Source organism: Felis catus, chromosome A1 (assembly GCF_018350175.1).
Source record: "Felis catus isolate Fca126 chromosome A1, F.catus_Fca126_mat1.0, whole genome shotgun sequence".
NCBI lineage: Eukaryota > Metazoa > Chordata > Mammalia > Carnivora > Felidae > Felis > Felis catus.
This window is the reverse complement of record NC_058368.1, coordinates 18,066,514-18,094,215: the sequence shown is the minus strand read 5'-3', so window position 1 is coordinate 18,094,215 and position 27,702 is coordinate 18,066,514. Positions and strand designations below refer to the sequence as shown.

Genomic DNA, 27,702 nt, shown 5'->3' with positions numbered 1-27,702 from the left:
AACACACAAAGTAGACATTTAAAGATGATATTCTATTGCCTTCTCGTTTGCACTGTTTCTAATAAGAAGTCAGTAGTATACTTAACCATCATTCGAATCCTATACACAATATGTCTTTTTCCCTCTGGCTGCTTTCAAGATTTTTCTCTTTATCCCTGGTTTTCAATGATAAGATGATGGTACGTATACTCTGGTATGGTTTTCTCTGCTGAGTTATTTAGCTTCTTGGGTTGTGGGCTCATGTTTTCCATCACATTTGGAAAAACTTGTTTCATTTCTTCAAATTTTTTCTGACTCATTCTCATTATGACACTCCAGTTATTATACCTACTTGAGTTTGCTTAATATTATGCCACAATTCACTAAGGCTCTCTTCATCTTTTTCTAGCCTTTTAATGTTTTCTATCACTGCTTCAGTTTGGATCGTTTCTACTGTACTCTTTTCTTTTTTTTTTTTTTTAATATGAAATTTATTGACAAATTAGTTTCCATACAACACCCAGTGCTCATCCCAAAAGGTGCCCTCCTCAATACCCATCACCCACCCTCTCCTCCCTCCCACCCCCCATCAACCCTCAGTTTGTTCTCAGTTTTTAAGAGTCTCTTATACTTTGGCTCTCTCCCACTCTAACCTGTTTTTTTTTTTTTTTTCCTTCCCCTCCCCCATGGGTTCCTGTTAAATTCTCAGGGTCCACATAAGAGTGAAACCATATGGTATCTGTCTTTCTCTGTATGGCTTATTTCACTTAGCATCACACTCTCCAGTTCCATCCACGTTGCTACAAAAGGCCATATTTCATTTTTTCTCATTGCCACGTAATATTCCATTGTGTATATAAACCACAATTTCTTTATCCATTCATCAGTTGATGGACATTTAGGCTCTTTCCATAATTTGGCTATTGTTGAGAGTGCTGCTATGAACATTGGGGTACAAGTGGCCCTATGCATCAGTACTCCTGTATCCCTTGGATAAATTCCTAGCAGTGCTATTGCTGGGTCATAGGGTAGGTCTATTTTTAATTTTCTGAGGAACCTCCACACTGCTTTCCAGAGCGGCTGCACCAATTTGCATTCCCACCAACAGTGCAAGAGGGTTCCCGTTTCTCCACATCCTCTCCAGCATCTAGAGTCTCCTGATTTGTTCATTTTGGCCACTCTGACTGGCGTGAGGTGATACCTGAGTGTGGTTTTGATTTGTATTTCCCTGATAAGGAGCGACGCTGAACATCTTTTCATGTGCCTGTTGGCCATCCGGATGTCTTCTTTAGAGAAGTGTCTATTCATGTTTTCTGCCCATTTCTTCACTGGGTTATTTGTTTTTCGGGTGTGGAGTTTGGTGAGCTCTTTATAGATTTTGGATACTAGCCCTTTGTCCGATATGTCATTTGCAAATATCTTTTCCCATTCCGTTGGTTGCCTTTTAGTTTTGTTGGTTGTTTCCTTTGCTGTGCAGAAGCTTTTTATCTTCATAAGGTCCCAGTAATTCACTTTTGCTTTTAATTCCCTTGCCTTTGGGGATGTGTCGAGTAAGAGATTGCTACGGCTGAGGTCAGAGAGGTCTTTTCCTGCTTTCTCCTCTAAGGTTTTGATGGTTTCCTGTCTCACATTTAGGTCCTTTATCCATTTTGAGTTTATTTTTGTGAATGGTGTGAGAAAGTGGTCTAGTTTCAACCTTCTGCATGTTGCTGTCCAGTTCTCCCAGCACCATTTGTTAAAGAGGCTGTCTTTTTTCCATTGGATGTTCTTTCCTGCTTTGTCAAAGATGAGTTGGCCATACGTTTGTGGGTCTAGTTCTGGGGTTTCTATTCTATTCCATTGGTCTATGTGTCTGTTTCTGTGCCAATACCATGCTGTCTTGATGATGACAGCTTTGTAGTAGAGGCTAAAGTCTGGGATTGTGATGCCTCCTGCTTTGGTCTTCTTCTTCAAAATTCCTTTGGCTATTCGGGGCCTTTTGTGGTTCCATATGAATTTTAGGATTGCTTGTTCTAGTTTCGAGAAGAATGCTGGTGCAATTTTGATTGGGATTGCATTGAATGTGTAGATAGCTTTGGGTAGTATTGACATTTTGACAATATTTATTTTTCCAATCCATGAGCAGGGAATGTCTTTCCATTTCTTTAAATCTTCTTCAATTTCCTTCATAAGCTTTCTATAGTTTTCAGCATACAGATCCTTTACATCTTTGGTTAGATTTATTCCTAGGTATTTTATGCTTCTTGGTGCAATTGTGAATGGGATCAGTTTCTTTATTTGTCTTTCTGTTGCTTCATTGTTAGTGTATAAGAATGCAACTGATTTCTGTACATTGATTTTGTATCCTGCAACTTTGCTGAATTCCTGTATCAGTTCTAGTAGACTTTTGGTGGAGTCTATCGGATTTTCCATGTATAATATCATGTCATCTGCAAAAAGCGAAAGCTTGACTTCGTCTTTGCCAATTTTGATGCCTTTGATTTCCTTTTGTTGTCTGATTGCTGATGCTAGAACTTCCAGCACTATGTTAAACAGCAGCGGTGAGAGTGGGCATCCTTGTCGTGTTCCTGATCTCAGGGAAAAAGCTCTCAGTTTTTCCCCGTTGAGGATGATGTTAGCTGTGGGCTTTTCATAGATGGCTTTTATGATCTTTAAGTATGTTCCTTCTATCCCGACTTTCTCAAGGGTTTTTATTAAGAAAGGGTGCTGGATTTTGTCAAAGGCCTTTTCTGCATCGATTGACAGGATCATATGGTTCTTCTCTTTTTTTTTGTTAATGTGATGTATCACGTTGATTGATTTGCGAATGTTGAACCAGCCCTGCATCCCAGGAATGAATCCCACTTGATCATGGTGAAGAATTCTTTTTATATGCCGTTGAATTCGATTTGCTAGTATCTTATTGAGAATTTTTGCATCCATATTCATCAGGGATATTGGCCTGTAGTTCTCTTTTTTTACTGGGTCTCTGTCAGGTTTAGGAATCAAAGTAATACTGGCTTCATAGAATGAGTCTGGAAGTTTTCCTTCCCTTTCTATTTCTTGGAATAGCTTGAGAAGGATAGGTATTATCTCTGCTTTAAACGTCTGGTAGAACTCCCCTGGGAAGCCATCTGGTCCTGGACTCTTATTTGTTGGGAGATTTTTGATAACCGATTCAATTTCTTCACTGGTTATGGGTCTGTTCAAGCTTTCTATTTCCTCCTGATTGAGTTTTGGAAGAGTGTGGGTGTTCAGGAATTTGTCCATTTCTTCCAGGTTGTCCAGTTTGTTGGCATATAATTTTTCATAGTATTCCCTGATAATTGTTTGTATCTCTGAGGGATTGGTTGTAATAATTCCATTTTCATTCATGATTTTATCTATTTGGGTCATTTCTCTTTTCTTTTTGAGAAGCCTGGCTAGAGGTTTGTCAATTTTGTTTATTTTTTCAAAAAACCAACTCTTGGTTTCGTTGATCTGCTCTACAGTTTTTTTAGATTCTATATTGTTTATTTCTGCTCTGATCTTTATTATTTCTCTTCTTCTGCTGGGTTTAGGCTGCCTTTGCTGTTCTGCTTCTAGTTCCTTTAGGTGTGCTGTTAGATTTTGTATTTGGGATTTTTCTTGTTTCTTGAGATAGGCCTGGATTGCAATGTATTTTCCTCTCAGGACTGCCTTCGCTGCGTCCCAAAGCGTTTGGATTGTTGTATTTTCATTTTCGTTTGTTTCCATATATTTTTTAATTTCTTCTCTAATTGCCTGGTTGACCCACTCATTCGTTAGTAGGGTGTTCTTTAACCTCCATGCCTTTGGAGGTTTTCCAGACTTTTTCCTGTGGTTGATTTCAAGCTTCATAGCATTGTGGTCTGAAAGTATGCATGGTATAATTTCAATTCTTGTAAACTTATGAAGGGCTGTTTTGTGACCCAGTATGTGATCTATCTTGGAGAATGTTCCATGTGCACTCGAGAAGAAAGTATATTCTGTTGCTTTGGGATGCAGCGTTCTAAATATATCTGTCAAGTCCATCTGATCCAATGTCTCATTCAGGGCCCTTGTTTCTTTATTGATCGTGTGTCTAGATGATCTGTCCATTTCTGTAAGTGGGGTGTTAAAGTCCCCTGCAATTACCACATTCTTATCAATAAGATTGCTTATGTTTATGAGTAATTGTTTTATATATTTGGGGGCTCCGGTATTCGGCGCATAGACATTTATAATTGTTAGCTCTTCCTGATGGATAGACCCTGTAACTATTATATAATGTCCTTCTTCATCTCTTGTTACAGCCTTTAATTTAAAGTCTAGTTTGTCTGATGTAAGTATGGCTACTCCAGCTTTCTTTTGGCTTCCAGTCGCATGATAAATAGTTCTCCATCCCCTCACTCTCAATCTAAAGGTATCCTCAGGTCTAAAATGAGTCTCTTGTAGACAGCAAATAGATGGGTCTTGTTTTTTTATCCATTCTGATACCCTATGTCTTTTGGTTGGTGCATTTAATCCATTTACATTCAGTGTTATTATAGAAAGATACGGGTTGAGAGTCATTGTGATGTCTGTATGATTTATGCTTGTAGTGATGTCTCTGGGACTTTGTCTCACAGGGTCCCCCTTAGGATCTCTTGTAGGGCTGGTTTAGTGGTGACAAATTCCTTCAGTTTTTGTTTGTTTGGGAAAACCTTTATCTCTCCTTCTATTCTAAATGACAGACTTGCTGGGTAAAGGATTCTCGGCTGCATATTTTTTCTGTCTAGCACCCTGAAAATCTCCTGCCAATTCTTTCTGGCCTGCCAAGTTTCAAAAGAGAGATCAGTCACGAGTCTTATAGGTCTCCCTTTATATGTGAGGGCACGTTTACCCCTTGCTGCTTTCAGAATTTTCTCTTTATCCTTGTATTTTGCCAGTTTCACTATGATATGTCGTGCAGAAGATCGATTCAAGTTACGTCTGAAGGGAGTTCTCTGTGCCTCTTGGATTTCAATGCCTTTTTCCTTCCCCAGTTCAGGGAAGTTCTCAGCTATTATTTCTTCAAGTACCCCTTCAGCACCTTTCCCTCTCTCTTCCTCCTCTGGGATACCAATTATGCGTATATTATTTCTTTTTAGTGTATCACTTAGTTCTCTAATTTTCCCCTCATACTCCTGGATTTTTTTATCTCTCTTTTTCTCAGCTTCCTCTTTTTCCATAACTTTATCCTCTAGTTCACCTATTCTCTCCTCTGCCTCTTCAAGCCGAGCTGTGGTGGTTTCCATTTTGTTATGCATTTCGTTTAAAGCGTTTTTCAGCTCCTCGTGACTGTTCCTTAGTCCCTTGATCTCTGTAGCAAGAGATTCTCTGCTGTCCTGTATACTGTTTTCAAGCCCAGCGATTAATTTTATGACTATTATTCTAAATTCACTTTCTGTTAAATTATTTAAATCCTTTTTGATCAGTTCATTAGCTGTTGTTATTTCCTGGAGATTCTTCTGAGGGGAATTCTTCCGCTTGGTCATTTTGGATAGTCCCTGGCGTGGTGAGGACCTGCAGGGCACTTCCCCTGTGTTGTGGTGTATAACTGGAGTTGGTGGGCGGGGCCGCAGTCAGACCTGATGTCTGCCCCCAGCCCACCGCTGGGGCCACAGTCAGACTGGTGTGTGCCTTCTCTTCCCCTCTCCTAGGGGCGGGATTCACTGTGGGGTGGTGTGGCCCGTCTGGGCTACTTGCACACTGCCAGGCTTGTGATGCTGGGGATCTGGCGTATTAGCTGGGGTGGGTAGGCAAGGTGCACGGGGGTAGGAGGGGCAGGCTTAGATCGCTTCTCCTTAGGTGATCCTCTTCAGGAGGGGCCCTGTGGCAGCGGGAGGGAGTCAGATCCGCTGCCAGAGGTTTGGCTCCGCAGAAGCACAGAGTTGGGTGTTTGCGCGGAGCGAGCAAGTTCCCTGGCAGGAACTGGTTCTCTTTGGGATTTTGGCTGGGGGATGGGCGGGGGAGATGGCGCTGGCGAGCGCCTTTGTTCCCCACCAAGCTGAGCTCTGTCGTCAGGGGGCTCAGCAGCTCTCCCTCCCTTTGTCCTCCAGCCTTCCCGCTTTCCGAGCAGAGCTGTTAACTTATGACCTCCCAGACGCTAAGTCGCGCTTGTTGTGGGAACACAGTCCGTCAGGCCCCTCCGCTTTTGCCAGCCAGACTCGGGGGCTCTGCTTGGCCGGCGAGCCGCCCCTCCGCCCCGGCTCCCTCCCGCCAGTCCGTGGAGCGCGCACCGCCACGCCGCCCTTCCTACCCTCTTCCGTGGGCCTCTCGTCTGCGTTTGGCTCCGGCGACTCCGTTCTGCTAATCCTCTGGCGGTTTTCTGGGTTATTTAGGCAGGTGTAGGTGGAATCTAAGTGATCAGCAGGACGCGCGGTGAGCCCAGCGTCCTCCTAAGCCGCCATCTTGCCGCTTCCCCCCTCTACTGTACTCTTTTCAAGTTGACTGATCTTTCTCTCTGGGGTGTCCAACTGAGAGTTAAACCCAGTCAGTCAATTTTTCACTTTAGATGTTACACTTTTCAGGTCTAGAATTCTCAGCTCTAAAATTCCCTATTTCTTCTCTCAGTATAATAATGTTTTCCTTTAAGTCCTTGAACACACTGTAACTAGCTGCTTATAAGGAACTTAACTGCTAGTTTTATAAACTGTCATTTGTCTGTTTCTATTGACAGATTTTTTCCTAGTTTTGGTTCATATTTTCCTACTACTTCTTCTAAGTAATATTGCATTACACATGCTATACGGTTGACTGTATTTATTGTCATCCTTAGGAGTGCTAAGCTTTGTTCAGGAAGGCAGTTGGTTTAGTTAAAAATCAGCATGATACTTCATACTTTGTTTTTAAGCTTTTCTGAGTATAAGGTAGGCTTTATGTAGGACTAGATTAACCTCTCTTTGAAGGCTTGGGCTTTCTCGAGTCTCTAAAGCATTGTGCAAGCTCCAGTTATGTTTCAGCTTACAGGTTTCCAGTAGCTGTTCTTTTCCTGGTGGAACTATTTTCCCCCAAAACTTACTTTATTTTTATTGAGAACAGGTATTCCTGATAGTTAATACAGGTGGCTTAAAAGGAGGTAAAGAAGAAAAAAATTATTCTGTATACCTCTTTAAGTAAAGAGGAAATATTTCCTATAAAGGCATTGTTTTTTACATTATTACATTATTTTTTTAGTATGTCAAATCAAGGAAGATTCCTGAATAAGAGTTCTCAAATCACATCTGATATAATAACATTCAGAAATAATTCTGAATCATCAAGAAAAGACACTGAGAATATTTTACATATGCATATATATATACATATATATATATGTATATATATATATATATGTTTAACTGTATCTTCTGTATTCCAATGTCTAATATTTGTATCACTGAAAGGTGAATATTGGAGTTTGACACTGAAAAAAGAACATCTCTAATTCATCCCAAGGAAGAAAAGAAGGAAGAATTCCTTAAAATTATTTTCATTCTCTTTTCTCCACTTTCTATACAACTTTGTTTCCTGGCTAAATTTATTCGAGAGAGACAGACAGACAGACAGACAGACAGACAGTGAGAGAGAGAGAGAGAGAGAGAGAGAGAGAGAGAGAGAGAGAGGGAGAGAGAGGGAGAGAGAGGGAGAGAGAGGGAGGGAGGGGCAGAGAGGGAGGGAGACGCGGAATCTGAAGTAGCCTCCAGGCTCTGAGCCGTCAGCACCAAGCCCAACGCAGGGCTTGAACTCACGAACAGTGAGATCATGACCTGACCTGAAGCTGGACACTTAACCAACTAAGCCACCCAGACGCCCCTCTGTAACTTTACTTTTAACTCTTATTAAAGCTTAGGAATGGGTGGGGGGGAGTCTGTTAGGAGGTATCCCTGAGTCTAGGGACATAAACTTTTAAAGTTTTGATGGAAGTTGTCAAATTGCCCTCTAAAAAGATTGTACTAATTTATACTCTCACATATGAAAATACCCATTTTCCCAGACCCTTTCAATTAGCATATAACAAACGCCTTATTGTCAGCAATCTGATGGACAGATATTCTCACTGCTGTTTTAATTTGCATTTTTTGATAATTATTATGTTCTATTTATTTGCCATTTGCATTTCTTCTGTGAACTGTCCAAACACACAGTGTCTGTTTTTCTACTGTTTTGTCCTGATTTGTGGTATTTTGTTTGCTATTAAGGATAATATATTAAGGATACTTTGTTACATAAATTGAAAATATTGCTCCACATTATGGTTTTTATTTTAACTTGGTTTATATTGTTGTTTTCTGTAAAAACAAAAACAAGACAAAAACTTTAAAGTGTTATGTAGCCAAATCTGTTCCAATTTCCCCTTTATGGCATCTGCTCTACCTGCCATCCTTTATAAAACACGTTAAAACTTCCCGTCATTCAGCATATTATGAAAAGAATCACAGTATGTTTGGGGCGCCTGGGTGGCGCAGTCGGTTAAGCGTCCGACTTCAGCCAGGTCACGATCTCGCGGTCCGTGAGTTCGAGCCCCACGTCAGGCTCTGGGCTGATGGCTCAGAGCCTGGAGCCTGTTTCCCATTCTGTGTCTCCCTCTCTCTCTGCCCCTCCCCCGTTCATGCTCTGTCTCTCTCTGTCCTAAAAATAAATAAACGTTGAAAAAAAAATTTAAAAAAAAAAAAAAAAAAAAAAAAAAAAAAAAAAGAATCACAGTATGTTTTATATTTAGTGACATCCCAGACGGCGCAACATTCAAATACTAAGATTGAAACGTGGTTAAATCTAAAGAACTACAGGTATTCGGTTAAGAAAAATAATTTAAGAAACACACACAAACAATCTGAGACACGGCATAATGGATTTTCTTTTACAATCTCTCAGGTCTTTAGAATTCCAGGTAAGTAGACAGTATGAGATCTTTTAGGATGATAAAATATAAAAGTAAAAAAAAAAATTAAAATCATTAACTACACCTAAAATGATCAAATTTCCCAACTTTATGTCTGAGAAAAACTGATCCATCCCCTTGCCAGTCAATTCTAGTTGGCCAGTCTAATTCAAATTTTCCTGCGTGTTGAGTCAGAAGCCACCTCCTTGCTCTATTGACTGCTGCGGACGTGCCCTCCAGGACAATAGGAAACAAGTGTGCCGTCTCTGCCCCACGGCTCCCCTTCTGGTAACTGGAGTATTTTCTTCAAGTTCAATAGTTCTTTCCTTACCGCACCTTTTCATATAAGTATTTGTGGGGCACCTGGGTGGCTCAGTCAGTTAAGGGCTGGACCAGCTCAGGTCATGATCTCACAGTTCGTGAGCTCGTGCCCTGCCATCAGGCTCTGTGCTGACAGCCCAGAGCCTGGAGCCTGCTTCGGAGTCTGTGTCCCCTTCTCTCTCTGCCCCTCCCCTGCTCATTCTCTCTCTTCTCTCTCCCTCTCTCTCTCAAAAATAATAAACATTTAAAAAATATTAAAATAAAATAAATATTTGTTCACACGTCTAACTGACCCAACAGACTATGATCTCCCTGAAGACAGTGCAAATGTCCTTCAAATCTTAATCCTTAGTGCCTGTTACACAGAAAGCATTTAATACACAGCAGGGCGAATGGAAAGGAAAAAAAAAATGTCTAAAATTGTCTAATTTCCTACTTCCACGCAACTTAAATTTGTCAATATTTTCCTTATAATCAGGAAGGTCAGACAATATGATCCCTCTGTTTCTTCTAACCGTAACATTCTGAGATATTACTGTATAGTTCTTTGTCTTGAACACATTCCTGGTAAATAGGTGATACTGAAAAATTACAAAATATACCTAACAGATCCAAACAGTCTGTACAGCAGCTCGTCTGCACAGCACAATTAATATACTACTGAGCTTCCACGACATTTTCAATGTCATTCTGACATGTTTATTAGTTTGGTATTATGGCTATATGCTTCCATTATAGTCACATCAATTTTAAGAATCATTCACTAAGTAGAGATTTTGGAGCCACCTACATGTAAGCAGTAAGTATGAGCAGGGTCGGGTCAGATCTCTTAGGGTGGCTGAGCCGTGAAAAAAGGCGGGTAACCCTAAATCTTCAATCTATATTCTTCAATCTAGGAGAACGTCAATGTCCTATTCTTGAAAAGAAATTTTTTTCTAAGAAATGTGCTTGCTGTTTTGAAAAATATGTGAATCTTAACCAACTAGTTGAGACAGAAACACACTTACTTCACTGTGGCACTTAGGAGAAAGTTCAGCTGTGGCATTAACAGGCTGTCTGGGGCTGACAGGTAACGATCAAACTGAACCTAAATGAAACCGAGAAAGAGCAAAACATAAAGTGCGTTCATCTGCTAACGGACATCTCAAATATAACCAACTCACTTAAGGGTTAAATCTTAGGAAATATACCATAGTACAAATAGCGACTTCTTTGTGATCAAATGAGTTATTTCTTCAACATTCTAAGTAAAATTCCCTAAAAGTATAAAGTTCATTTTTTAAAAATATTTATTTTTGAGACACAGAGAGAGAGAGAGAGAGAGAGAGAGAGCAAGTGAGCGAGTGGGGGAGGTGCAGAGAGAGAGGAGGACAGAGGATATGAAGTTGGCTCCATGCTAATAGCAGTGAGCCCAATGCGGGGCTCAAACTCACAAACCATGAGATCCTGACCTGAGCCAAAGTCAGACGTTCAACTGACTGAGCCACCCAGGCGCTCCACAAGTGTCGACTTCTTAAAGTAGTTAATATCAGCATAGCTGCTTTGAAAATTCTAAATCCAAGTGGTTCATCTTAATCTCCCTCAACGAACTTTTGAATAAAAAATACTAACAAGAAGTAAAGTGACCAGATTTCAAGCCTACCTTACTTCCTTAAATCCACTGTATGTTAATTATTCATTTACTTATTCCTTCAACTGATATTTATCGAGTACCTACTATTAGGAAGGTAGTATATTAGGTAAAGTATATATAGTGGTGAGCATAAGAGGACAGTCCCTAGCTTCAGAGAGCTACGGCCTACTGAGAAAGATGGTAAGTAAGTAATAAGGTCAATAAATATGTAATTACAAACTGTGTTGGATGCTATGAAGGAAAAAACCAAAGTAGCATAAAAGTGTGAATCAGGAGGATGGACCTAGCTTCTGTGTTTGGCTAAAGAATCTGAGGAAAGGAAACCTGAAGTGAGATCTTAGAGATGAAAAGAGACTGAGTAAGTGTGCGCAGTGAGGGTTCGGGGGTTGCGTGGACGGGACAGCACGAAGACTTGAAGTGAGAAAGAGAATGGCGAACAGAAACCAGTTCGTATAGGTCCCACACGCTTTCTTACAGGATTTTAATTCTTATTGGAAAGGCATGAGGAAGCCATTGAAGGAGGGGAATAATCTGATCTAAGTTTTAAGAAACTAAGTCTGGCCGCAGGAAGAAGGAAATGGAAGGTAGATGCAAGGACACTAAATAGGCAGCTACCGCGGCACCTTAGACACAAGGACAATGACACGGCAGACAGAAGAGGAGATACTTGAGAGAACTGGACGGTAAAATCAGCAGCATCTGCTTAGTGACAGGACGGAAGGGCATGACTCTCAGATCTGGATCTGTGCCATTTAATTCACAGCATTATTACAATTCATAACTGTATTCTTTTCACACTTATTTAGTTGTGTAACAGCTATACCCCTTACTAGATCATGTCTACTTTCATCCCAATTCTTAGCATAATGCCTAGAAAACAGAGGACAATGTTGAAAGAATAATGGACAGAAGCTCTTACTGCTTTCTGAGTTAAGAACACTTGGAGGAGGACCTGGGGGTGGGGGGCAGGAAGTCGTGACAGAGTTCGAGCCTGGGGTATGCCGAACTGAAGTGCCCTGAAGCATTCCAGTGAAGCAGCAGGCAGTTACCACACACAAAACAAGATTCTGTTTCGTTAGAGAGACATAAAATCTTCAACTCAATTGTTATTCAAGTTTAAGACCACGCACAAAAGAACTTGCAACGGGGTTTAAATGTATTTTGTGGGTTTATATCACGGACTGGATATGTGTCGGTGGGGAGAGAAAGACAGGGAGGAAACACATTTAGTGAGTACGAAGATGACTGATCTGTGTGTAGAGTTATGTCCTCATTTTGGGGGGGCAAATACCTTGGAGTGAGACCACTAGGTAGTACGGTGAGTGTATATTTAACTTTCTAAGAAGCTTATCTTTTTTTAAGTTTATTTATTTTGAGAGAGAGAGTGCACACGCGCATGTGTGCCAGTGGAGGAGTAGCAGAGAGGCAGAGAGGGAGAGAGGGAATCCCAAGCAGGGTCCGTGCTGCCAGTGCAGAGCCTGACGCTGGGGCTCAATCCCACAAACCGTGAGACCACGACCTGAGCCGAGATCAAGAGTCAGATGCTTAACCGACTGACCACTCAGGCACCCAGAAACTCACCTTTTTGAAATAATCTAAAATGTATTCATTTCCATTTATCTTTACTTAAACTTTTTAGAATGAAATCTGTTTTGAAAGTTTTTGCTGTGATGTTTGATGAATAGAAGTTATGACTGTTACTTCTCTTTCTCTAGTCTTTTGTCATGATGTGACTTTTCTTATTTAGTAGTTGAGAGTGTAAGTACTAAGTTGAATGGGGTGTTCGGAGGTTTAGAGTTAATACACGAAAAACGCTTGGCACGCGCAACAAATGTTACTGGCTGGTGTTATTCATCACTGTTATTACTATCGCTAGCGTTATTATTATATAGCTTCCAAAGAACATCATCCTACAAGGGCTAAATGAGTGTCACGTGATTGGTGGACATACATACACGCAAAGTCTATACTTAAGACATGGAAACACACTCCGGGAAGCGGCAGGCGGGCAGAGAGGGATGTGCAAGCAAGCTCTTCACTTGAAAAGAAGGTAATAAAGTGGAGGTTCGAGGAGTCTCACGCTCCAGAGTAATACGTTATTTTAAGACTGGACTCTGATTTCAGTGATCTCAGAGAGAAATCAAGAACTATAAAGACTAATAGCAGCAAGTCTTGAATGATATACAGCCCAACTTCTTCGTGTCTGTCATTCCCGTTTCTCTATGACATTAGGAGTAAAACTCTGAAAATGAAGAAAACCTGAACAGGGATGATGAGGTTATGAGGGTGTAGTGGAATATTAGCACAAATGGATGTCGTGTTCGGACCTTAGTTAAAGGAAACGTAGGTGCAATCATCATCCTTAAACCCCCTGTGGATAAAGTATATATCAAGAGACAAAATTACCACTGAGGACAAAACTATCACACAGGAAAAAATTAATAGTGTTCCATAAGGAAACCTATGCTGAAATGCTTGATTTTATTCTTATTCACTTACCATTGCAGCCTTCAGTGCCACGGAATCTAGGTTGGGCAAATTAGCTAAAGAGCCCTAGAAAAAAAAAAAAAAACAAAAACAGCAAAAACAAGATGTAAAAAAGGTGCTACAGTTTCCGTTCACTTATGAAATACAGTCTATTAATAGATTCCCCAAATCTGGAAATTCGGTTCATTTCCAAAGAACTCAAGCGTCATCTCTTCAACCTCAGTGAGAGCAGGGACTATGGCTTGTTCATTTTTGGGTAACTAGCACGAAGGCACATAATCGTATTTGTCGGAGGGAGTGACAAGCAGAAGTTTAACAACAGGAACACCAGGATATTTCAGATTGACTTATAAGCAAGCAAACAGGCGAGGAAGCATTTAGGAAATGGCAGCAAGATACGGAGGCTTGAAGTCTCACCCTGACAATGAGATAGTATAAAACGGCAGCAGAATTGATGCTTCTCTGGTAGAAATCTGCTTGCTGCTTTATCAAAATAACAAATTTGGAGCCGGTGATTTTTGAAAGCTTCATTTAAGAGCTCCTGGACTATAAAATATGTTTCATGTCAATGCCACTTAAACGAGTTCTTTGCGGGGTGCGCCTGGCTGGTGCATGTTGGTACAGTGTGTGACTCCTGATCTCAGGGTCATGGGTTTGAGCCCCGTGGTGGGCATGCAGCCTACTTAATAAGATAAAACAAAATCTTTAAAAAAATGAGTTCTTAGCTTTCTAAAGAAAGATGCTTACGTGAATTTCTCAGGTTCCCCCACTCCCTTCTCTATTTCCACTGGAGTTCTATAACTTAACAAGATGTTATGTTGGTCTCAGAAGTATTTACCTTTCCAAAGTAACAGACCAAGATTTGCTAAGTTAAAAAGGGGATGACTGCATTTACACAGCAATCTATGCATTCAATGAACCCATAGTGATACAGGACTCTGAAAAATTTACCAGTATGAATATCCTTTATACAATTTATAATACTGATTTTTGTATATTTTCATTACTTTTAACCAAAATTATCAATAGTAAAAAGTATAGTTAATATTTAGGGGCACTCTACTACAGTCTCGGGTAGTCATCTAAGAACTGTACATATGTTACCTCACTTAATCTTCGGAACAACCTACGATACAGATATTATCATTACCCCAATTCCACAGCTGAGGAAACAGATACAGAGAGATAAGTCACTTTCCCAGTGAGAATAGCTAGTAAGCGGCAGAGCCAAGGTTCAGTTGGAGGCTAGCTCTAGACCCCACACTCTAAATGCGTATTTCCATGTGCTTACCTGCTCAGGTTTATGTTGCTGCACGGTGTTATAGATATAACTCAAGCCGGCTCTAGTTAAAACATAAGAAGCTTGCTCATTGATAAGTGTGTCCAAATGTGCTTCAATCTAAAAGAAAACCCAGCAGAAAGAAAATATTTTAAAAGAGGAATAAGACCGCGGAGAGTACAAGTAGACCACTCTGGAGTCAGCTCTTCATCACGGACTTATTCCTTGCAGCGGCCATGAGTTCCAGACCATGAGGCACATGGGCCACTTCTGTGACAAAATCTTTGCCTTCCCCCAAAGAGGAAGTCCTCCTACAAAAGGGAGAGAAAGTCTCATTTTAAAAATGAGAACTGAAAGGATTTCAGTACTAGCCACTAGTCAAACAAATTGAGTCTCTTGTTAGCTCTTTTAAAAGATGGCAATAAACAAAACACAAACAAACAGGAAACATTAAAAGATAACAACAATATAAAATACTTAGGAAGACTTCTGGGAAGATGAAGGCCTGATGTTCCTGACCTCCACATACCCCTACCTTCTCAACTTATTGGACTGACTCAACCAATCAAATGTGCCGTATGGAGACGCCTGGAGGCAACGGGTTTCTCCCGGGGAGAAAGCAGGTTTCTGCCAGGGGGGAGTTGAGAACCCAGCAGAAGGTTGGCCAAAGATTTCAGGTTTAGGAACTGTCCACGAAGACTTGACTAGCAGATGTGAGTTGTATGTGCTCACCTGCTTTGTGTTATCCTCGGGGAAGCCATCTAATGCTAATGGGGGCAGAATCCACAGAAGTGGACTACCCTAATGGGCTGAAGTATCCCTTAGTGGGAAGAAGTCTTCTGCCCCCTACTTTTACCAGGACAGGCCTGAGAGTTTGGAGATCTTCCTTCTTCTCCTGACCAGCAAGTTCCCTCAGCTTTGCCAGTCTGTTTGCCGGGGCACAGTAACGCTACCCATTGTGCTGTTACCATCTGAATGCTTCTGTTGTCCGAGTAACTCCAGTTTGCTGCTGAGGCCCTCCCCCTAAAAAACTTCCAACTAACTTAAAAAAGGGGAGTATGTTCTATGAGAAAGCCCATCTGAATGATTAGAAGGAGTAACTTTTCCGGAGGCAACCCTATTAAAAGACGCAGAGTACTTTATTTTTTTCTCTTAAGTAAATGTCCAAGAAAGTACAATTAGAGGCCTTAGACACTAGACTTACTGGAAATCAAAAAAAAAAAAAAAAAAAGAAAGAAAGAAAAACACCAAGATGTGCAAATATAAACATTTAATGAAAGAGCTAAGAATCAAATTAGCATCTGAAGAAGAATGGAAGAAAAGTAACATAGTAACATCAAAGAAAGATTAAATAAAGAGATATGAAAAGATATTAAAAGAGAGATTCTGGAGATAAAACCAATAAAGGCAGAAACTTCAGAATATAAAATATAAAATTTTTATAATTATATAATTATAAAATATAAAATATAGAAAATAGAAAATTCAGAATATACAAAGAAAAGTGATAATTAATTAGGTAATAGAAAACTATATTGAGCAAAAAAAAAGGGTTGAATCTTCAGACTGAAATGGCTCTGCAAAATCCAAATGGGGAAGGAGACATACCAAAAATACCCCGAGGAACTAACTATCTGAACTCAAAGGAAAATCCTTACGAGCTTCCAGATGGACAGAGAAAGTTACCACAAAGAAAAGAGAATCAGACTAGCCTGGACTCCTTACTTGAAACGCTGGAAGAAGGTAAGTCAGAGTAGAAGAAAATTAATAGACCATTGATAGAAAAGGTATGAAAAACCAAAAATTGTTTATGCAGCAAGATAAAATGTCTTTGGAGGGCCTAAATAAACCATGCCTTCCAGTACCCACATCATTGTACAATCCTCTCTCAGAGCTCCGGGCTGGCCCATGCAGCTAGCACTGGCCAACAGCCTATAACCAAGCATGAAGTTAAGTGCAGGCTTCATAAGCACTTACACACTGGGGCTTGTCCCCTTGGAAAGCAAAACATGACCAGGGAATATTTAAGGAACACAGGTGACTGGTGATAAAACAGACTGATGAACACCTGATATACCTGAACAGCTTGAGAAAAGATTTAGACAAATGGCAGGGTTTAGGGATTGAATCAGTGATAAATACAGTAAAAACCAATGAATTTTTTTAAAAAGAGATTTCTAAAAATTTTTTGAGAGTGAGAAGGGCAAAGGAGAGGGAGAGAGAGAGAGTGGGGGGGGGGGAGAGAGAGAGAAAGAGAGAGAATCTTAAGCAGGCTCCATGCTCAGCATGGAGCCCAACACGGGGCTCGATCCCACGACCCTGGGATCATGACCTGAGCCAAAATCAAGAGTCAAATGTTCAACTGACTGAGCCACCCAGGTGCTCCTTAAAAAAAGAATTGTATTCCACAAAAAAACAGTTATTTAAGAAAGGAAAATTAATCATACCTCATTATATTTCTTTTAAAAGAAGAAATTAGAAATTAGAAAATATCACAAGTTTAGACTTATCAAAATTCATGCTTTAGAAAACCCCCAAAGTTCACAAACAAATTTTTACTATAGCCACTGCCATATTACTTATATACTTGTAATAACACAGAACAGTCAGCATTTTTTCTTCAAAACATTATAGACACCAAAAGTCACTATTTCAAAATCAGAAGCCAAGTATCTGGTGAATTTTATAAACGGCTTAGCCACTTCACAAACTCTTAAATGATACTATTTGGTTTATAGGACTAGAGTCATTGGTATAACAAATTGTAATGTTTTGCCTAACACTGGTTTACACATAGATAAAAATGTATCTGTCCTCTGTAACACCTTCTGCACTAGCTAGCAAGCTTGGAAAATATAGCATATTATTCACAGTTCAGCAAGTGAAATCTGCATACAGAGTTGCTGTTCCAATCAATAAGAGAAGCTTCATTCTATCATCACATACTATGGTTTGAATAAAATATCATACTCATTACATATTCTGGCTTCCCAAAACAAAACTGAAACACCAAGTATGTGTGTGCGTTGTGTGTGTGTGTGTGTGTGTGTGTGTGTGTGTATTTCCATCAGACTATACCCAAGAATTTATTGAAATTAGGTCACCGAAATTGGACTAAAGCCAGTAACTGAGATCAGATGAAAAAAGGCTCCGTCACAGTGAGCAGGCATCTTATGACAAAGCTTACCTGAAACTGTAGCATTTCTAGTCGTCTGTCAGTGAACTCAAACAGAGCTAGTGTTGTCTTCATCATATAGAGTGAATTGACCATGAAAGTGGCCATGTCAGCTGTGCCTAAATTGCTGGCAGATACGGTACACATCTGGAGGAGAGGATCTAAGACACACGATAAAACCTGTAAGTGAAAAATAAAATCAAATCTATTTTTTATTCCCCAATCAGTGATACAGGCCTGGGTTAACAGTACTTCAGAAAGAATGACAAACTAATCGGAAGGGGAGCAACTTGTAAGATTAAATGGTATAGTAATCATAATGTTTTTTACAATGGGCATCACGGAATAAAGTACTTTTTAAATTAAAGAGAGCTGATCTAATACGTGAAAGAAAAAATCAATGACAGGGACTGTTACAATGCACGGGTTATAAAATGCCAGAATTTCAACAGAATGTATAACAGAGGAGCAATAAATAATCATTAAAAATGATTTACAACATACTTGCACAAAGTCAGCTTGACGGGCATCTAACGGTACAACTGAAGAATCGTGAGATGCCAAAACTTCACGCAACAATGCGAGTGTCTGATTTAATGCAGAACTTGGTCCAAGATCAGGTGGTGGGAGTTCAACCTAAAATAAAGGGTGGCTTCATCCACTGCTTACATTTTCCACTAAATTTTAATGTATAAATAAATACAATTCACAGTAAAACAATACATGTAAAAGATGTAAAGATTTGGCGAGCATTACAAAATCTAGAATTGATCCATAGCTGATACTAATAAGCATAAAGTGACACCAAAGGTTTTTGTTGTATTATCACAGAATTAATATATTCTTCTCATAATAAGAAGTAAAGAATTTATACTTCTAAAATTCGAAAGTTACAAGAAAACTCAGTAGTCTTTGATGTAGAATTATATTTTTATGCAGATTTGAAATGGCCTACTGTTTTGGGTTTTGTTTTGTTTTGTTTTGTTTTTAGCCCAAGTCATTAGAAAAAGGCAATCTAGAAACCAACACTCCCCCAACGATAATATAGTTGAGAATCATCATCCACCTCCAGGCCCAAATCTCAGAAATGTGGCTCAATATGCATAGGTTTGGGGACTAGGAATCCATCCTTCAATAAGCATCACAGGTGATATTCAGATCAGTCTATGGGCTACACACTTCACAGAAACACAGTGCCCACTATTCTACACGGTGTAACACTGCCACTGAAATCTTTAGCACCGAAGTTAAAGATTAGTTTCACACTTTAGATTACCAATCACTAGTTGTGTGGTCCTGGGTAAGTTCTTTAACTTCTCAGAATTTCAGAGGGATTCTTTAAGGATTAGTGGGATTGTTGCATATAAACTATTGGGTACTAAAACTGGAAGGTATGCCAAGTTCATTCTCTCTACTTGCTGGCATCATGATATCCAAGAAGATGTGCTGGTGAATTTTTGTTGAGTACTTATAATAACATAGTCAGATCTTATCTAAAAAATATGATACTCAGAAGTCTATGTAAGAGACTATAACCTTGTGTCAGACATAAAAGTATAAGAATTTTTAAATATCTGGATTTATATGAAGAATGTTTTATATAGAAAAGTTAATACATAAGTGACAGCAGCAGGAATATCAAAGTATGGACCTCTGAAAATCTTCCCTCTTTCATAAAACAACAAAACCAAAAAATTATAAGACATGCAAAGAAACAAAAATACATGGTCCATGCACAGAAAAAATAGTCAATGGGAACTTCCCCTGAGGAAGCCTGGACACTGGAGTTACTACACAAAAAATCTGAATTGACTATTGTATTTTATTTTAAAGTTTATTTATTTATTTTGAGAGAGAGAGAGAGAGACAGAGAGCACAGCAGGTAAGGGGCAGAGAGAAGGAGAGACAGAATCCCAAGCTTGTGGGGCTCAAACCTACAAACCGTGAGATCATGACCCAAGCTGAGATCAAGAGTCAGATGCCCAACCAACTGAGCCACTCAGCACCTCAAAATTGGCGATTTTAAGAAAGGGAACCAGGTTAATGAACTAAAGGGAAGTATGAGAACAATGTCTCATCAAATAGAGAATATTTACAAAGAAATAAAAATGATAAAAAGAAATAACTGAATAGAAATTTTGTAGTTGAAAGTAACTAAAATGAAAAATTCACTCTAGGGATTCGATAGCACATCTGAGTAGGCAGAATAAGTAATCAGTGAACTTGAAGATAGGTCAATTAAAATTATCCAGTTTGAGGGACAGAAAGAAAAACAAATGAAAGAAAATTCACAAAGCCTCAGAGACCTATGGAACACCATCAACATTAAGTACAATGTGGTTCTCTTAGAAGGAGAGAGGAGCGCAGAAAAAAATATTTGAAGAGCTAATGACAAAGATTTCACAAATGTGATTAAAACAAAACATTAATCTAAGCATCTAAGAAGCTCACAAACTCCACAAGGAATAAACTTACACAGTTTCACACTAAGACACATCACACAAACTGTCAAAAGACAAAGAGAGAATCTGGAAGCAGTAAGAGAAGTGATTATGACAAAGGATTCTCATAAGATTAACAGCTGATTTCTCATCAGAAAACATGGAGGCCGGAAGGCACTGGATAGCATATTCAAGGGCTGCAAGAAAGACTGTCAAGACAGAATTCTATACTCAGTAAAACTACTCTTAAGAATGAAGGAAAACAAAGATTCTTCACCAGTAAACCTGTTCCACAAGAAATATGGGGAATCCTGGGGTGCCTGTGTGGCTCAGTCGGTCGAGTGTCCGACTTCGGCTCAGGTCATGATCTTGCGGTTTGTGAGTTGAAGCCCCGCATCGGGGGGGAGGGTATAAATAAAGTATAAAAATTCCTTTATTTAGAAATAACATTAATTAGCCATCATTACCATCAGTTTAAAAACATTCTGGATATCTTTTTAAATTGGGTGAATGAATAGAAAATACTTTTATAAAGATGGCTTCATATTCTGGAGTTTTTCTTAATTCAGTTTGAATTTAACAGAAAAAAGGAAGCAAAACTGAAGGAGGTATGAAACTTGAAATAAATATTTTCCATGAGAGATACTTTTTATTTAATTTTGTCAATCTTGGTTTCATGTACTTTGTGGTTCTATTGTTAGATGCACACATTTATAATTGTCAGGTCTTCTTGATAATAAAGGTTATAAAATGTGTTTGTTTCTAGTGGTGTTTGTCTTTAAAGTTTATTTTATCTGAAATTAGCATAACTACTCTAGCTCTTGGTTTTTGCTTGCAAAGTCTGTCATTTCCCATCCTTTCACTTTCAACCCCTTTGTGTATTTAAACCTTTCTGGTTTTGTTTTTTTAATGTTTATACACGCATTCTGAGAGAGAGAGCAAGCGCCTGCAGCATGAGTAGAGGAGGAGCAGGGGGGAGGGACGGGGGAGAGAATCCCAAACAGGTTCCGCACTGTCAGAGCAGAGCCCAGTGTGGGGCTTGAATTCACAGACCATGAGATCATGACCTGAGCTGAAATCAAGAGTCAGATGCTCAACTGACTGAGCCACCCAGGTGCCCCTAAACCTTTTGTTTCTTGAAGATAGCATATGGGTAGTTGGATCTTTTTTTTTTTAAGGTCCATCTGCCAGTCTCTGCTTTTTGGACGGCATGTTTAATCCTTTCACGTTTAATTGATGATAAAGTAGAATTTGTGTCTGCTGTTTTGTTATTCTTATGTCTTAACTGTTTTTGTTCCTCTGTCCCTCTGTTACTGCCTTCTTTTGTGTTAATATTTTCTAGTATGCTCCTTTAATTCCCTTACCGTTTATTTACATATATGTGTGTGTGAGTGTGTGTGTGGTGTTTGTTAGTTTCTTAGTGGTGTCCTGGGAATTATAATTAAACATCTTAATTTATAACAGTATACTTCAGGTTAATGCCACCTTACTTTCAATAGCACACAAAAGCTTTACTCTTATGTAGACCAGGTCTCCTCTTCCTTTCCACTACCATAGTTACAAATTGTATCTTTCTATGTTGTGGACTCATTAACACAGAATTATAATTATTGCTTCATGCCATTGTCTTTTGAATCAGGGGAAAAAAGGGAATTACAAATGGAAAATACATTAATACTTTCTTTGCCTATATCAGAACCTTTAGTGGTGTTATTTCTTCATGTGAATTCGAGTTACTGTCCAGTGTCTCTGTATTTTAGTCTGAAGGATTCCCCATATTTCTTTCTTTTAAAAAAAAAATTTCTTTAATGTTTATCTTTGAGAGAGATGGAGAGAAAGCGTGATCAGGGGAGGGGCAGAGAGAGAGGGAGACACAGAATCCGAAGCAGGCTCCAGTCTCTGAGCTGTCAGCACAGAGCCCGACACAGGGCTCGAACTCACGAACCGTGAGATCATGACGGACGCTCAACTGATTGAGCTACCCAGGCACCCCTGTTTTCAGTTTTTAAGAGTCTCTTATGGTTTGGCTCCCTCCCTCTCTTTTTTTTTTTCCTCCTTCCCCTCCCCTAGGGTCTTCCGTTAAGTTTCTCAGGATCCACATAAGAGTGAAAACATGTTATCTGTCTTTCTCTGTATGATTTATTTCACTTAGCATAACACTCTCCAGTTCCATCCACGTTGTTACAAAAGGCCATATTTCATTCTTTCTCATTGCCAAGTAGTATTCCATTGTGCATATAAACCACAATTTCTTTATCCATTCATCAGTTGATGGACATTTAGGCTCTTTCCATAATGTGGCTATTATTGAAAGTGCTGCTATAAACATTGGAGTACATGTGCCCCTATGCATCATCACTCCTGTATCCCTTGGGTAAATTCCTAGCAGTGCTACTGCTGGATCATAGGGTAGATCTATCTTTAATTTTGGGGAGAACCCCCACACTGCTTCCAGAGCAGCTGTGCCAGTTTGCATTCCCACCAACAGTGCAAGAGGGTTCCTGTTTCTCCGCATCCTCTCCAACATCTATAGTCTCCTGATTTGTTCATTTTAGCCACTCTGACTGGTGTGAGGTGGTATCTCTGTGTGGTTTTGATTTGTACACTAATAATGAAGCAACAGAAAGACAAATAAAGAAATTGATCCCATTCACAACTGCACCAAGAATCATAAAACACCTAGGAATAAACCTAACCAAAGATGCAAAAGATCTGTATGCTGACAACTATAGAAAGCTTATAAAGGAAATTGAAGAAGATATAGAGAAATGGAAAAACATTCCGTGCACATGGATTGGAAGAATAAATATTGTTAAAATGTCAATACTACCCAAAGCTATCTACACATTCAATGCAATCCCAATCAAAGTTGCACCATCATTCTTCTCGAAGCTAGAACAAGCAATCCTAAAATTTGTATGGAACCACATAAGACCCCGAATAGCCAAAGTAATTTTGAAGAAGACCAAAGCAGGAGGCTTCACAATCCCAGATTTTAGCCTCTACTACAAAGCTGTAATAATCAAGACAGCATGATATTGGCACAAAAACAGACACTTAGACCAATGGAATAGAGACTCCAGGATTGGACCCACAGAAGTATGGCCAACTAATCTTTGACAAAGCAGGAAAGAATATCCAATGGAAAAAAGACAGTCTCTTTAACAAATGGTGCTGGGAGAACTGGAAAGCAACATGAAGAAGAATGAAAACAGACCACTTTCTTACACCATTCACAAAAATAAACTAAAAATGGATGAAGGACCTGAACGTGAGACAGGAAACCATCAAAACCCTAGAGAGGAAAGCAGGGAAAAACCTCTCTGACCTCAGCCGCAGCAATTTTTTACTTGACACATCTCCAAAGGAAAGGGAATTAAAAGCAAAAAAGAACTATTGGGACCTCATGAAGATAAAAAGCTTCTGCACTGCAAAGGAAACAATCAACAAAACTAAAAGGCAACTGACGGAATGGGAAAAGATATTTGCAAACGACATATTGGACAAAGGGCTAGTATCCAAAATCTATAAAGAACTCACCAAGCTCCACACCCGAAAAACAAATAATCCAGTGACGAAATGGGCAGAAAACATGAATAGACACTTCTCTAAAGAAGACATCCAGATGGCCAACAAGCACATGAAAAGATGCTCAACGTCACTCCTCATCAGGGAAATAAAAATTTCATTTTCAATCGCCATACAGAAGGCTAGTGACAGAAATTTCATGCACCAATAGGAGATAGCTGAAGAGAACCTTTTTTGATCCCCTTGAATTAAGGTCTGTAAAAGCTGCAAAATTCAAACAAAACTCATGCCTTAGTTAGAGCCAATGACAAATGATACAAGTACTACTTGAACTCACTTCATTTAACAAACGGACCTTCTATGAAGTGCTTTTACACATACCAGATTAGCCCTGGGTCAGAATTATGCTTCAAAAGCAAATGAAAACTGTGGCAGATGTCAGATAAATAAAATCTATAATTTTATAATAATGTAGTAAAAATAATGGAAAGAAACTCTAAAGTAGAAAAGTATCTAATTAACATCCTCCTATCACTGCAACTTAATTTCATCCAAGTGAAATGGATTTCTAATGGTTAAGTGTTATACGGGACAGCGTGGTACTGGTAAACGGACAGACAAATAAACCAATGGGAGGAGAATAAACATTCACAAAACAAATCCACGCATATATGGTCTTGCGATTTCTGACAGTTTCCACTGCAATTCAGTGGGAAAGGATTACCTTTATAATAAATGGTGCTTGATGTACTAGATATTCATATGGGAAAAAAAATTAACCTTGACCACTACCTCATCGCATAGTTAAAAATTAATCTGAGATGGATCAAAGACCTAAATGTGGAAACTAAAGAAACCAAGCTTCTTAGAAAAAAACATGTAAGAATAACTTCATAACCTAAGGGCAGGAAGAGATTAGATAAATAAAAGTCAGGATACAGAACAAAATTAAAGTGAAGAAATTCTGTTCATCAAAATACTCCACTAAGAGAGTGAAAAGACACGTTAAATTGGGAGAAAATATTTGTAATGCTTCCTTTTATCCAGAACACATTTAAAAAAAAAATCTTACAAATCAGTAAGAAAAATAGATAACCCAATAGAAAACTGGGTAACAGACTTCAAAAGACACTTCACAGAGAGTATATCCAGCAACCAATAAACATATGAAAGACTGTTCAACATCTTTATAGTCTTCAGGAAAGTGCAAATCACAAATGAAATACCACCACATAATTTCCACAATGGCTGAAACTGAAAAGATCAGCACTATTAAGTACTGGAGAGGATGTGGAACAAACGAAATTCTCACACGTTTCTGGTGGACTAAACTGGTACACACGCTTTAAAAGATGCCTGGTGGTATCTACTAACATTATCAATCCCATCACCCAGACATTCCATTCCTGTGTATACACACGAGAGAAATGAAAACTTACATCCATCAAAAGACATGTACAAGAATATTCACTGGATCCTTATTTACAGTACCTAAGAACTGGAAACAATCCAGTGTCCATCAATACACCGTGGTGCATTTCTAAAACTGAATTATTACACAATAACTGAAAAATAACTACTGCAGACAACATGGGTGAATCTTAAAGATATGTTAAATTGAAAGGAGTCAGATCCAAAAAAGTTGGAAAAAGCATGTATCTATTTATGTGAATTTGAATAGCACACAAAAATAGGAAATAAAAGTCAGATAATGGTTTGCCTTGGGGGGACTGAGTAAAGGCATAAAGAAGCTTTCTGAGATGCTGGAAATGTTTGATGCCTTGATCTGGGTGGAGATAAATGAGCATACAGAAATACAAAAATTCAACTAACTATACACTTAAGATTTGTGTACTGTCAGTTACATCGCCACTTAAAAAGAAAGTTCTTTTGATCTTTTTGTTTATATTTTGTAAGCACTGAAAATCAACAATGGATTATAAAAGTATCCAAAATTCATAAACAACATGGCCATTAATAATTAATGTACAAAAGAGCTTTATGAAAAACACATAAGTTTTATGTACATTTTCCAATTGATAAAGTTGAACTATAAAAATCTCACATTTAAAAACGTTTAGTCTACTGAAAATTTCATATTCCACATATTAGAACATCTCTTTTTTTAACTTTTTTTATTGGCTTTTTTTTTTTTTTTAATTTACATCCAAGTTACTCAGCATATAGTGCAATAATGATTTCAGGAGTAGAATCCAGTGATTCATCCCCTACATATAACACCCAGTGCTCATCCCAAGTGTCTTCCTTAATGCCCCTTGTCCATTTAGCCATCCCCCCACCCACAACCCCTCCAGCAACCCTCGGTTTGTTCTCTATATTTAAGAGCCTCTTATGGTTTGTCGCCCTCCCTGTTTTTATATTGTTTTTCCTTCCCTTCCCTTATGTAGAAACTCTCTTTTTAAAAAATGTATACCGCTAGAAACTAAACAGAGTTGTACTTCCTGTGACTGTTTATTATGACACTTTTCATCCCTTTTATAGGTAGATGTTTTTTTTTTTTTTAAAGTTTATTTATTTGGGGACAGAGCGTGCACAAGCAGGGGAAGGGCAGAGGGAGAGTGAGAGAGAGAATGCCAAGCAGGCCCCATGCTGTCAGGGTGGAGCCCAATGACGCCCAGCTTGATCTCACAAATTGTGAGATCATGGCCTGAGCTGAAAACCAAGAGTCAGACGTTTAACCGACTGAGACACCCAGGCGCCCCTCTGATTTTTTTTCAAAGAAAATGAAAAGGCTGCACCATACAAATTACAAAAACTGTTAAGCCTTTATTCCACTGTCAACTTTAGTTTTATTTTTCAAATATCTTCCATTTAAAGTCCTCTAATTTTCTGTTCTGTAGCTTCTTAGAAGGCCACTCACCCATCTACTTTCAAAAATAAAAAAACCAACCAAAAAAAAAACAACCCTCCTATTTTTAAACTGACTTCTTCATTTTATATATAGACTCCTTTTGCTCTATCTGCATGCATATATGTTCTAGCAACTGACAATACATAGAACTAAGGTGTTTTTTAAAACCACTTTGTTGAGAGGTATGATTGACATAACAAACAGGTGTACTTACTTAACGTATATAATTTGGTGAGTTTGGAGATACACATACACCCATGAAACCATCACCAAATTCGATGCCATAAAACATATCCATCACCTCCAAAAATTCCCTCTTGTCCTACATATTTACTTATGGAATTAAAGTTCTTAAGTCGATAAAAATACCCAAGATAAATCTTAAAATGCAAACTAACATTTGTTTGAGATAACTTCAAATAATTACAACTTTTTATTTAACACAATTTTATTTAAAATTTAAAAAGCATTTTAGCTGAGAATACTGTTTCTGTTTTTCCTGGCAGAACAATCTGTAAGGAATAATGTAAAACTCAAACTCTTCATGTAGGACAGCACTTCTCAAACTTTAACATGCGTACGGATGATCAGGGAACCTTCAAATGCATATTCGGATTCAGTAGGTCTAGGCAAGCCTAAGATTTTTGAACGTCTAAGAAGCTCAGAAGTGACGGCTAAGCTTCTGGTCCATTTACTACATTTCGAACAGTAAAAGAAGATTCCAAACACAAACTAAATACTAGAATTGAAGTCACAATTTATTTAAAGGACCATTTAGTTTAGTTTAGTTTAGTTTAGTTTAGTTTAGTTTAGTTTAGTTTAGTTTAGTTTAGTTTAGTTTAGTTTTGTTTTGTTTTTCCAGAGGACTGAGTAAATTAACCCTGACTACTATTAATTTTATTTGGGTTTCATTTATGACACATGTTAAATTAGAATTATAACACCACTATAGTGAAAAGAATTTTAGCCAACGCCTGTCTAGCTTAAATTGATATGGCACTGTGTATTTTGCAGCACAGATACACATAAACGGTTCCTGACTTATGGTGGTCCAACTTAGAATTTTTTGACTTTACAACCGTGTGAAAGCAATACGCATTCAGTAGAAACTGTATTTCAAATTCTGAATTTTGATTTTTTCCCCGGGC

General features: G+C 38.7%; 1 protein-coding gene across 5 annotated transcripts in view; it reads right to left on the bottom strand.

Annotated features, from left to right (window-relative positions):
- Positions 1-27,702, bottom strand: part of COG6 (component of oligomeric golgi complex 6) — a 136,697-nt gene that overhangs the window by 59,483 nt on the left and 49,512 nt on the right. For 3 of the 5 annotated variants that reach the window (XM_045052346.1, XM_045052347.1, XM_003980349.6), the window contains exons 14-18: positions 18,218-18,349; positions 17,726-17,893; positions 14,551-14,658; positions 13,272-13,325; positions 10,147-10,226 (exon numbers count right to left, since the gene is read on the bottom strand). In XM_045052346.1, coding sequence (XP_044908281.1) covers positions 10,147-10,226; positions 13,272-13,325; positions 14,551-14,658; positions 17,726-17,893; positions 18,218-18,349 — 542 coding nt within the window. Of the gene's footprint in view, positions 1-9,811; positions 10,056-10,146; positions 10,227-13,271; positions 13,326-14,550; positions 14,659-17,725; positions 17,894-18,217; positions 18,350-27,702 lie in introns of those variants that run through there. The other 2 variants (XM_019825759.3, XM_019825758.3) reach the window with 2 other exon arrangements.